General features: G+C 38.5%; 1 protein-coding gene across 3 annotated transcripts in view; it reads right to left on the bottom strand.

The window, feature by feature from the left end:
• Nucleotides 1-12,956, bottom strand: part of CLIC5 (chloride intracellular channel 5) — an 84,629-nt gene that overhangs the window by 35,061 nt on the left and 36,612 nt on the right. For all 3 annotated transcript variants that reach the window (XM_070732440.1, XM_070732442.1, XM_070732441.1), the window contains exons 2-4: nt 3,499-3,608; nt 3,112-3,237; nt 1,816-1,922 (exon numbers count right to left, since the gene is read on the bottom strand). In XM_070732440.1, the coding sequence (XP_070588541.1) occupies nt 1,816-1,922; nt 3,112-3,237; nt 3,499-3,608 (343 nt within the window). The remainder of the gene's footprint in view (nt 1-1,815; nt 1,923-3,111; nt 3,238-3,498; nt 3,609-12,956) is intronic.

Below are 12,956 nucleotides of genomic sequence, written 5' to 3'. Positions count from 1 at the left end.
TCCAGTGTAATTAATCATTTAATGTTCTTTTATTTTGGGGCCTTGATTTGAATTTAGGCCAGGCCTGAAGATTCCTCTGGTCAGACAGCTGGAAAGTCTACTGAAAGAAACTGTGCAGGTGGTCTTCCAGTTCAGTTTGCAGTGAAAATAACCTAGCAAAATACCTTAATGAATGCAGCCACCCACACTGGGCACCCTTTAAAGTAATTTCAGAAGCAAATTGAAAAACAGCCTCCAATGAAATCAAAGGGTGAATTCTCCATGCCAATGTAAGTACAACATTAAGAAGGATTAGTCAACTGGAAAGAGCCTGTTACTGTATATATTCTTCCCTAGCAGCAAATAAACAATCTTTAAAATATAACTGATAAGTATGAATAAGTTGTACAGTAGCTGTTCGGTCTATTTATTAGTGTTTTAAAAGGCTACATTGATCTGCTACATCAAAAGGAAAGAAGAAAGGAAGGAAGGAAGGAAGGAAGGAAGGAAGGAAGGAAGATCTAGAGGTTGACTCTCAAGGATATGATTTGGTTTTTTTTAAAAAAAAACCTCTGATTTTGAGTATCCACCCACGTGTATCTCCCTAGAATTCTTTGGTCTTGGATTGGAAATGAAAAATATATATATACTTATGGCAACTACAGTACTTGGACTATACAGAGAATGTCAAAGCAGAGTCTATGAAGGTATGTGGTGAAGATCAAGCCTTAGAAAAACCTGTTATTAAAATGATTTGGGTGATGTTGGGGATAGATGGAATCAAGTTGGCTGTAATTGAACTGGCTTGAAATAATAAATATGCACACTTTCTTTAAACACAGCTTGCCACAACTTGAAAATCTGGAATCAATTCCTTCACTTTTAAGATGCTTAAAATTTGTGGAACTTTGATATGTGTTTGCTTCTGGGTTTACAGTCCTAGCCAGACTGCTCCAGACCTTTCAACTTATACATTTCAAGGCAGCAAACATAATCAAACAACAGAGAGATAGACAGATAATCCAGGAAACTATTACATGAATTCCTGTAGGGCTCAACTGAGCAAAAGTAATTTTACTATCCTAATGTGGATTCACCATCACACTCATATTATTAACATTTGAACAGAATCCTGTTCTTTCTTCTACCATCTAACAATGGAGGAGCTTAGACTGAATTGAGATTTTGCCAACATTCACAATTTCTTTATGAAAAGAGGCAGAAAATAATATAAATAAAAAATCAAACAATGCAGCGCGTGCAACTGCAAATTCCTTTAATCCAAGAAAAGGAAGAGGAAGTTATTGGCGAGGGAAGTGTGCATGGCATCTTTCATTCTCAGTAGCATTCTGCCCTATCAGGACCGTTCAAGAGCCTCTAACATCAATTGATTTAAGCAAGCTTTACCCAAATGTGGCTGAGCTAACAATATTATTTTACAATTGGCACTTGGAAGAAAAGTCCCTGCAGCTTCGACATTCAGCAATCAAATCCACATCCCAATTATTGTAAGAAAGCAACATGAGAAATGAATAAATGCCCACTACACTTTCACAAATGGCAGTAATATTTCTTCTTCTATCTATAAAATACACTATGGATACAGGCACCAACTAAAATTGCCCATTTGAGCAACCGTTTTCAAATGCGTAAGGAATTGCCCAAAAGTGAGGGAGGAAAAAAGAGGCTGAGGATTGGGGACGGGAGGGGAGGGAGGGGTGGGGGTAAGGTGCATATGTTTGACATGGAGAAATGAAGATAATGCACTGTCAGAGGAAGACAGTAATCTATAGGTCTGCAGAGAAAGCATATGCAGTGACTTCTCTCATAACTTACTATTATTGTCCTGCTGCTTTGTATTTTTGATGAACGCAGAGAATTTGGAGAATATGTCTATGCCTGCAGTATTAGATTCACGATGCTTGGCAGAAAGCTTAGGATATCTGTAAATAGAGAGAGATGGGGGTTTTTTTAAAAAAAAATGTTCCCAGGAAAGTAAAAAACAAAACTTCACAAATACATGCACAAAAAATACACTATTAAAAGACACATTTTGTTCCTGGCAAGGGCTGCTTGAACACGAAGCAACATTTCTGTAGCTCAATTTTTGTTTTAAAACTGCCTCTTATCTCAGCATGTCAACCTTACAGGACCCTGCTGAAAATGAGTGGTGCCACAGGAAGCCAGCTAGTTTTAAGTCACACCACCGGGGTTTTATGACAAAGTTAATTGCACCAATGCTTAAAGTCAAAGAAACCAAAGAACTGTAATTTTATATCAGAACAAGCCATATATCTTCAATGATATGGAGGAGTTAGGCAGTACACACTTCATTTCATTGTAAATGTAGCCTATTGCTTAATTCCCTCTGCAGAAAATCAGTCCAAGCTATAATAGTCCTTTTCAGTATAACAACAGAAAAAAGTGAAGGGAGGCTCTCAGTATGTGTGCACTTAAAGAGATGTGTAATTAAAGTTCTACATAGAAATAGAATTTTGAAAACTGTGTTGTAATTCTTAAAAAGTTGCCTGTGGGCTGAGAATCATAATCTTAAAAGATTAATCAGATTTTAGTATCTGCTACCAGCTGCCACCAAAGACTATTGAATAAAATTTACAGCTTGCAGTCCCTGAAATCAAATGCATTTATCCTACAGACCATAAAAGTGTGGGTGAGTGATGTCATGTTATATATGAGGGAAGAAGTATCCCACAACTCAGCATGACATAAATACTCATACTTACATATGCTGGGTCTAATATGCTTGAATGACATTCAGCTACTGGAGAAGTGAACTAATTATATAGTTTATTTGGATGATGAATCTGAGTTTATTTCCCAATTGGAGACCCAGGAACTGTGGTTCAATTTGAAACAAGATACTTCAGATGAAGATTTTAAAAAATACAAGAACTCATGGCCTGAAGTTTCAAATTCAGATAAATATGACTTCAGAGAATAGACAAAGGAGATACACACTTGGAATTGTAACCTGACTGACAAGCTATGAGATAGGCAAACTAATTAAAAGCAAAGTTATTAATATATTTGCCATTTACTTTTATACAGCGCTGGTGATTTTAACATAATTATAATTTAAAAATTCAGAAACAAAGATAATAAATATATTACTTTGGAGGTGAAAGCGTTTCCTCCAAAAATTCCTCAATCTTGTTTATATCTGTCTTGACTTCTCCATTAAAAGTCAGAAATGGTGGGTGGGTCCCAGGAGCTAAATTATGTAAATCAGCAGGCTTTCTGTGGAAACCAAGAAGAATACATTAAAATACATTTAATCATGTATATTCTTACTTACTCATACTATTCCTCTTTTGTAATTCAGTTCTTCATTTCTTTCTGAGTAGTATATCTTAATAAGTCCCATATAATTAAAAAGGGTAAGATTTTCTTATCAACATGAGAAAATCAAGATGGGAATAAATTAATGTAATATCATTATACAAACTTCCTTCCAAGAGAGCCAACATTTATAGTATTACGTTAATTGATAACATTTACCTTTTCAGATCCACTGTAGTTACATTGAATACAACCCCTTTGAGCCAAAGTATCATGAAAAGACGCTGTGAGAATGGACAGTTCCCAATGCTTTCTCCGTCTATGCCAGCCTACAGATAATAGGAAATCAACAGAGAATTAAACAATTAATTACTTTAAGATTTAAAAATAAGTTTGGCTTAACAATAAAAAATAAAGCCTGGATTCCTTTAGGATAATTACATGGATTCTTTTGATTCATTCTGTTCTGAGCATATAAATCGTTTTTTGTTTTGTTTTCAAACAAAACTCTGGCTAGAGCAAAGGTATTACATATCATTACCAGCCAATATATTATAACCTGGCAGTGAGAATTCTCTAGAATTGGAGAGAATGGATCAGATTTTATAAACAGCTATTAAACAGATATAACATTAGGCTTGAAATCAAGTTCAGGCAAGAAAAAAAATGAAGGGAATTTAGGCTTTTTAGGGAAAGAAAGAGAAAGAGAGCATTCACTTTAAAAAAAATTCCTACACAAAATCCAAATGCTAGGTATCTCTGTTTTTTAATTGTTGTTGCTTCCAAGCTTGCCTATTTTGTCTGTCAACAGGTCCCTTTTCCATTTTATTTGGCATATGGGAATGTCATACATGTCATACCCTGGGAATGACAAATTAAAGAAGCTCTATAAAAAACAGGAAAAGAACCTCTTTGTCATTTGACTCGCTCTCCCCTGATGCAGTGAATGATTAATTAATTTGTGTAATGTCAACAAAATAAAAATCCTTTGACAACTGGTGTCTGATTGCTGCTGGAAATGTAAACAGAAGTGTTTGGAATCTGACCCAATAGGAGTGAGAGAAAGAAATAGGATTGGGTCACAAAAATATTAGTTGGTTCACTGGGACAAATAAATTATTGTATATGGAGTGTTATTGTGGTAGGAAAAATATTGTTAGGAAGACTTTCCTATTTCTACTTACACTTCTGTGTCCTCACTCCTGTCCATTTCAAATGCTGAGATCACGCCTTTCTTTCTGCCCTTTGGATTTGCGATTATGTTGAGAACCTGCCCCTCGTTTCCACTGGTTTGCTAGTTAATTTTTGGTTATAGCATCCCTTTCCCCACATGCTGCATCCTTTCTCTTTTCTCCACATATCATCAATCTGCTCTTGGTTCACTGCTCCTCTTCCTAACTCTTTAATCTAAACACCCTTTGACTTATAAATATGATCTAGCCAGCTCTACAGAAGCTTGCTGGTTGAATATGCATTGACAAATCTAAATTGAATTGGATAGAATTGGATGTATAAAACAAAATTATTAAGAGTGTATCTTTTTATGTATAATTTTTCCCCTTCTCGGAAAACAAATGGTTTTTATATTAAATATTAAGAAATTTTGATAGAAATCAGTTTGGCCCATGAATGCAATTGAGCATTGTAGAGTTGGAAAACAATCCTATATGCTTACAAACCATAAAGTGTTGTTCATTCAATTGGACCAAGCTGTATTTGAAATATTTGATCCCAGGTTTTCAGAGTTATAATTGTTATTTTCTTATGTTATAGTAAAACATATGTACTATGTTATTTTGATATGATGGTATTTGAATAGAGTTGACTAAAGATTATTAACAATTTAATGTTTAGATAAAAGGAGAAAAATATTAATTTACTACTATGGTTTCAAATATCAGTGGTAATTGTAAGGGTATTTAGCTTTTTATCAAAAATTAAATATGACATTTTAAAAATCCTGCAGATTGCATCAAAATATTTGCTATACAGTAAAGGCTTTTGTTTTCAGTGGATTACTTAGTATTAATGTCTTAGTATTAATATTTACTTAATATTATTTGAAAATTATACTTATATATTAGAAATCTGAATAAATAATTAAATGTGATTTCACATGTTTCATAACATAAACTCAATTAGCTGCTTTCACTGTCACAACTCTTTCAAAGTTTTGGCTCCTAAGAGTCCCGCTGGAAAAACCCCTTCAGACTCCAAGACACATTGCAAAGCTTAGTTATATTCTGAAATACTGGCTAAAATGATTTGTTTGGGGTGGGTAGACATTCTGTGGTGGAATATAATTTGACTTCCCAGGAATGAGAGGCTGCTTTTCAGAGGCAAAGAGTCAGTGAAGCTTGGAACATTGGTGGGAGTAAGAGGATTAAAATCAGGGGTGAAATTCAGCAGGTTCTGATAGGTTTTGGAGAACCAGTAGTGGAAATCTTGAGTAGTTCGGAAAACTGTCAAATACCACCTCTGGCTGGCCACAGAATGGGGTGAGAATGGAGATTTTGCAGTATCCTTCCCCTGCCATGCCCACCAAGCCATGCCCACAGAAACAGTAGGGAAAAATTTTGAATTTCACCCCTGGTTTAAATGGCTCTACTCCAGATGTTCCATGAGTATATATGTAGTTATGCAAATGGTTGCTTTAGTCTGACAAGATTCTGTCTGCAAGTGAAGAACACAATAAAGGAAATGACTCCTGAATAACATTGGAGGTTTTAAAAAAGAAATTGGACAAACATTTGTCTGAAATTATATAATTTATAATATAAAAACCCTATACAGTAATACCTCGTCCTACGAACTTAATTGGTTCCCGGGGGAGGTTCGTAAGACGAAACATTGTTTCCCATAGGAAACAATGTAAAGTCAATTAATCCATGCAACCCAAAAAAAAAAATCCGCAAAAAAACGCTGCCGCCCGGCTGTCACCTTTTAAAACAGCCGGTGGGCTTCCCAACTTCCGGGTTCGGCGTTGGGAGGCTGCTGGGAAGCCCCCCGGCTGTTTTAAAAGGTGACAGCCAGGGTGGCGGGGCTTCCCAGCAGCCTCCCGAACCCCGAACCTGGAGGTTCAGCAAAAGTTCAGGGTTCGGGAGGCTGCTGGGAAGCCCCGCAGCCCAGCTGTCACCTTTTAAAACAGCCGGGGGGGCTTCCCAGCAGCCTCCTGAACCCAAACGCAAAACCCAAACTTCCGGGTTCGGCGTTGGGAGGCTGCTGGGAAGCCCCCCGGCTGTTTTAAAAGGTGACAGCCGGGCGGCGTGGCTTCCCAGCAGCCTCCCGAACCTCGAACTTTTGCCGAACTTCTGGGTTCGGGGTTTGGGAGGCTGCTGGAAAGCCCCGCCGCCCGGCTGTCACCTTTTAAAACAGCCAGGGGGGCTTCCCAGCAGCCTCCTGAATGCAGAACCCGGAAGTTCGGGTTTGGCATTCGTAAGACGAAAAAAGTTCGTAAGAAGAGGCAAAAATTTTCTGAACCCCGGGTTCATATCTCAGGTTGTTCGTAAGACGAGGGGTTCGTATCATGAGGTACCACTGTATAGGGTTTCCTGCTTGAGCAGGGGTTGGTCCCTTCCAACTCTATTACTCTTCATTCACACAAGCTCAATCCAGACAAGACGGAGTGGCTGTGGGTACTGCCTCCCAAGGACACATCCATCTGTCCATCCATTACCCTGGAAGGGGGGGAATTATTGACTCCCTCAGAGAGGGTCCGCAACTTGGGCATCCTCCTCAATCCACACTGACTTTAGAACACCATCTTTTGGCTGTGGCGAGAGGGGCGTTTGCCCAGGTCTGCCTGGTTCACCAGTTGTGGCCCTGTTTGGACAAGGAGTCTTTGCTCACAGTCACTCATGCCCTTGTCACCTCGAGGTTCGACTACTGCAATGCTTTCTACATGGGGCTACCTTTGAAGAGTGTTCAGAAACTTCAAATCGTCCAAAATGCAGCCGTGCCAGCAGTTATGGGCCTTCCAAGGCATACCCATATTTCACCATCACTCTGTGGGCTGCATTGGCTGCCGATTAGTTTCTGGACACAATTCAAAGTGTTGGTTATGACCTACAAAGCCCTACATTGTATCAGACCAGGCTACCTCTGAGACCACCTTCTGCTGCACAAATCCCAGCATCCGGTCAGGTCCCACAGAGTTGGCCTCCTCAGGGTCCCATCAACCAGACAATGTCAGTTGACGGGACCTAGGGGAAGAGCCTTCTCTGTGGGGGGCCCGGCCCTCTGGAATCAGCTCCCCCCAGAGATTCGCACTGCCCCCACCTGCCTTGCCTTCCATAAAAGTTTAAAGATTCATCTATGCCACCAGGCCTGGGGCCATTAGATCTCTCCCCCCCCCCAATGACCAACAAGTGTTTTAGTGTGTTTCGTGTAGTGAATGGTAATGAACGTTTTAAAATTATACTAGAACTTTTAAAGGTTTTTTTTAGTCATATTAATTGTTCCATATCTATTGTTATGTTTCTTGATATGTTGTGAGCCGCTCCGAGTCCTCGGAGAAGGACGGTATACAAATCCAATAAATAAATAAATAAAATGTGTGGTCCTTGGGGTCTCACAGATTCTTAAACCAGGTAATCCTTGTCAACAAGTATTGATTCCTCATGGAAAAAAACCACAGATTTGTCTTATTGTAGATTCTTAGCTAATCCTTGAGAATTAGGCTTGTGGCCTAAGAGTTCTAGAAAAGGTCAAGTAAAATATCCCAGATGGAAATTTGCAGAATAGCAGCAGAATTTATTACCCATGTAAAATTTGGGGGTTTCCTCTCTATTCCTAAAAGTGCTTATGGCATCTTTGCTGTTCTCACCATAGACATTTGCTTTCATCAGGCTGGAAGGGAAATAAAGGAACCTTTTCTTTGAAGACCTACTCTTGAATCCATGTTATCTATTTGTTGAGCTATCCATACAAGGCCATCAGAATTAATACCATCTCTTCAAACTGCTCTAGTTATTCTATGAAATTAATTCTCTGTTTTCCTATTGCCTGATAAATTCTTTGAAAATTCAAAACAGAATCAAAATATAAAGAAACTAAGTATACATAAAATCTGATAGACTGCTTTCTCTATTAAAAAGCAATTAATTATCCATTTTACCTTTTAGGCATTTTTACTTTATTATATGGTTTGCTGCTGGATTAAAAATTAAAACAGAATTTTGGCCTGTAACCAAAAATACATTTATTACATTATATAGCTGGATGCTACTGATCACCAGACTACATTCTTCTCTTTCCTTGCTCCCAACTTGAAGTTTTCTTTCTAGGGAGAGTTGAGAGACAGTTCAGAAATATCTTGAGTGGACAGAAAAGAACCAAACAAAACACCCTTTGAAGCTTTGAAATGATTCCAAATCTTTGATAAAATACATATTGGGAGAGGTCGGAATAGCTTTGATGTGTCCGTTTTGGTTACTAATTGAGGATTCAGCCAAAGCAAATGTGTGCTGCTTGTAAAGGTGACTGTGTGTCAACAATGAACTGGGTTTTTTTGATATTGGCAGACATGGGCTCATGCCAAGGTTAAAGCATGCCAATGTACCCAATGGTCTGTCAGCTACAGACCAAAAGGATGGAGATGAAGATAGAAAAATATTTGCATTTTTCTACTCTCTCCTAAAATATAGCTTCCCTTGTAGGAAAAGAGAAATTAATTTAGAGCAGCTCTCATGCTGTCCACATTTCTGTCCTAATTTGGGGATGTGGCAGGAGACTGTGCAAGGATTGGATCCAAAACCCCTCCCATCCTATCCAGGACTCTGCCTCTCCTTTCATAACTTACCCAGATTGGAATTTTCCAACCTCAGAAAGCACAAGGGAAGAAAATCTCTAACCTTGGGGGGAAAGGGTAGCTTTCCACTGCCATGATCTCAAAGACCACCTAATGGCAGTCTAGATAGTATTACCTGTTAATTATCAACCACTGACACCAATTATTTTGAACTATTAAACAATATCAAAACCCTTTTAATTGGCACGCTAACATTTTTCAATATACTGTACATTGTTTAGTTGCAAACACCTGCAGATACATTCCTTTCTAAAGTTGTTAGAAAAGAGCATTAAAGAGTTTGTAAGGGAGAAATAAAGCTGCACCTCTCTCAACCATCCCATAAGACACATTCAACCAAAGAAACTCTCAGCTCTTTTAGATTAACAAGAGTGCAGCTTTATTGAAAGATCCATCTAAGTACAGCAGAAGCAAAGTCACTTCTTATTTTGCTCCGAAAACTGACACAGGTAAAACCCTTTTTCTCCCACAGAGCCACCCACAGTTCACAGTTCACCAATTGAACTATTTTTACCACCTTTCTTGCCACAATTGTTAGATGAATCACTGGAGTTGTTAAGTTTGCAACACTGTTGTTAAGTGAATCTGGCTTCCTTATCGGAAGGTCACAACTGATGATCACATGCTTGGGACATTGCAACATCATAAATATATGTCAGTTGCCAAGCATTTGTACTTTGATCACTTGATCATGGGGATGCTGCAATAATTGCAAGTGTGAAAAATGGTTGTGTCACTTTTTTCAGCGCCATTGTAACTTTGAGTGGTCACTGAATGAATGAATGAATGAATGAATGAATGAATGGTGGTACGTCGAGGAGTACCTGCAAAGTGTTGGGTGCATTGTACCCACCCACCAAATTGTTTCTTAAATAATGTAGTATAGAGGAAGGGTTAGAAAAGAGAATAGAAGAAGGATGCGGTGGTTCAGTGACTAAGAGCTTGTCGATTGGAAGGGTCAGCAGTTTGGTGGTTCAAATCCCTAGCACACCGTAATGGAATAAGCTCCTGTTACTTGCCCCAGCGTCTGCCAACCTAGTAGTTCCAAAGCACGTGAAAATACAAGGAGAAAAATAAGGACGATAATGGTGGGAAGATAACAATGCCTTCGGCATTTAGTCATGCCGGCCACATGACCACAGCATTGTGATCAGATAGGGCTGGCTCTTCGGGCTTAGAAACAGAGATGAGCACTGCCCCCTAGAGTTGGGAACCACTAGCATGTATGTGGGAGGGGAATCTTTTTCTCGAGAAAGGGTCACATTTTCCATCTTTGTTTTGCTATTAGAAAGACCAAAGTTCTTTTTGGCACTGTCCTCCTAATTACTCACGGTATTTTTTCTGGAAAGTGTTGTATGCTTTTGACATAGAGGTAACATAAATTCCTGCTAATACAGTAGTCATACAGTATCTCTCTCTATTTTTTTACCTGCCTTATTCCCCTTTTTATCTTTGCAGGTGTTACATAAAAAAATATGAACCTATATCTTTGATAGTTGAATGGATTATTTGCTCTGATCTGGAGGTAGGGCTTGATTAGAGTAGATGGGCACAGATTAAACTGGAAATTACCCACATTAATTTCCCAACATAAATAAATATCACTGAGCAAGAATCTAAAAAGAAACTAACACAGCTCCAAACAGCCATTTTCTGGGATTGAGATTCCTTCTCATTTCACTCATTAGATAAACCAATAAACCTTTTCCTCTTTTTTACATCCCTTTTATCTGTGCTCCCAGTAGATGTTCCCTGCACTAATTTTTATTTTTATTTTTTAAAGATGTAACTCTAATAAAGGATTGTTTCTTCTTCTTCTTCTTCTTCTTCTTCTTCTTCTTCTTCTTCTTCTTCTTCTTCTTCTTCTTCTTCTTCTTTTCTTTCCTGAAAAGGCTCCTGTGAATGAATCTCTTTTATTCACGGGAGCAGGACTATATCACTCCCATTTGAATGAATGCCAAAATTCTTACAAAACAAAAAAGTGCAACGCATTCGATGAGTGGGAAATCTTCTGGAATTTTGCTTGCAAATTTACTGTGGAAGATTGATGGCTGCTGCTTGATTCTGAGAATTGGAAGTTATTATTAAATTGTACTTTTATTCTTTGGTTAATCAAGATAAGGCTGCCTCTGATCTGGAAAGCAGCTGGGATTTGGACACTTTCTTGAGTGCTCTGATTACCTCCCTGGGTTTGCAGCTGAGACACTGTCCTTAAGTGTCTTTGCCATGCTTAGAGTTGGTTCCAGGAGGTGGCAGTAGCAGACCAGTGCTGAACCTCATGGCATCTCCTAGGGATTCTGCCAGTTCAGCTTCCACTTCTCCAAAGATTCTAGAAATTCATATTGCAGATCGCCATGCTGGAGGGGGGGGGGGGGCAAATCAGGACAGATGCACAGCTAAACTGTTGTACTGTGCTTAAAATTAGTAATTAATAATAGCCCAAAATGAGGGCTAATATAATTAAACTCAAAGTAAAATGAAAATTCTGATGCTAGGTTCATGAAGCTTTGGGATAGGATTGTATCCCAATCCTGTATCCCAGTCATCAATATCAAATTAAAATAGGATAAGGATTAATTCTCTAAGAAGGGAGCAACAATTGTTATAATTGGGATTACTACAACAGGAATAAATGAACTAGCTTTCTTTCTTTGCTAAGCTAAAACTTACCACTATAGTATTTTGATATACTGAAAAATTTATTTATTTATTTATTTATTAGGTTTTTATGCCGCCCTTCTCCTTAGACTCAGGGCGGCTTACAACATGTTAGCAATAGCGCTTTTTAACAGAGCAAGGCTACTGCCCCCACAATCCGGGTCCTCATTTTACCCCTCGGAAGGATGGAAGGCTGAGTCAACCTTGAGCCGGTGATGAGATTTGAACCGCTGACCTTCAGATCTACAAGTCAGCTTCAGTGGCCTGCAGTACAGCACTCTACCTGCTGCGCCACTCCAGCTCATATCCGATACAGGATAGCAAAACTGAATCCTATAAGGGAACAATCTCTCCTGTCCTTTTCCAAGACTGTATACACCGTGTTATAAATAGTGGAAAAATGGAGAAAGTTTATACAGTTTAAAAGAACAATTATGATACTATTCAAATCATAAAAAGAGGGAAGAAAACAACACTAGAAATTTGCAATGATTGATGATATTAGGCTTTCAAGATGCATGCAAATAAAAAGGATAGGGAGATAATTTAGGACAAAAAAAATAGCACAAGAACCTATAGGAAATGGTCATTTGTTGTCACTTATTAATGGACCATCTTTCACCCCTTACAAATACACACTGCTGAAACTTCCTGCTGAGACACTGAGTTGAAGTTCATACTAGTTTTCTTCCCCTAGAAAAGGGGTGTCCAACCTTGGCAACTTTAAGCCTAGCGGACTTCAACTCCCAGAATTCCCCAACCAGTTTGAAGTCTGCCAGGCTTAAAGTTGCCATGGTTGGAGATCCCTACCCTAGAAAGCCTACGTAAAGCTTTCATTGTAAAAAATACTGATACATTATTTTATTATTTACAATTCAAGTCAACCACAATACAGTCAAAACAGTGGAGAATTGTTTTGACACTTGATGAACAATGTTAAACTGTTATAAAAGCAGGATACTTCAGTGTGTCATAAGTGAAGCAGAGAAACAGGAAATGAGAAAGACTATGGTTCCCATTCCCCCAACATCTCCAGCAAATGAAATCCAAAGCTTTGGGAAAGAATTCTTGCATGTGCAAGTCCCTGATCTTCTTCCTCCCTGCATTTGATAAATACCACAGCAGTCATTTGTCATATTTTATTGCAGTCCATTTATAGTCACATTATTGCAGTCCATTTATAGTCACATTAATGCTCTGAAGGACAGGT

Source organism: Erythrolamprus reginae, chromosome 1, assembly GCF_031021105.1.
Source record: "Erythrolamprus reginae isolate rEryReg1 chromosome 1, rEryReg1.hap1, whole genome shotgun sequence".
Lineage (NCBI taxonomy): Eukaryota > Metazoa > Chordata > Lepidosauria > Squamata > Dipsadidae > Erythrolamprus > Erythrolamprus reginae.
This window is presented reverse-complemented; position numbering and strand designations above follow the sequence as displayed.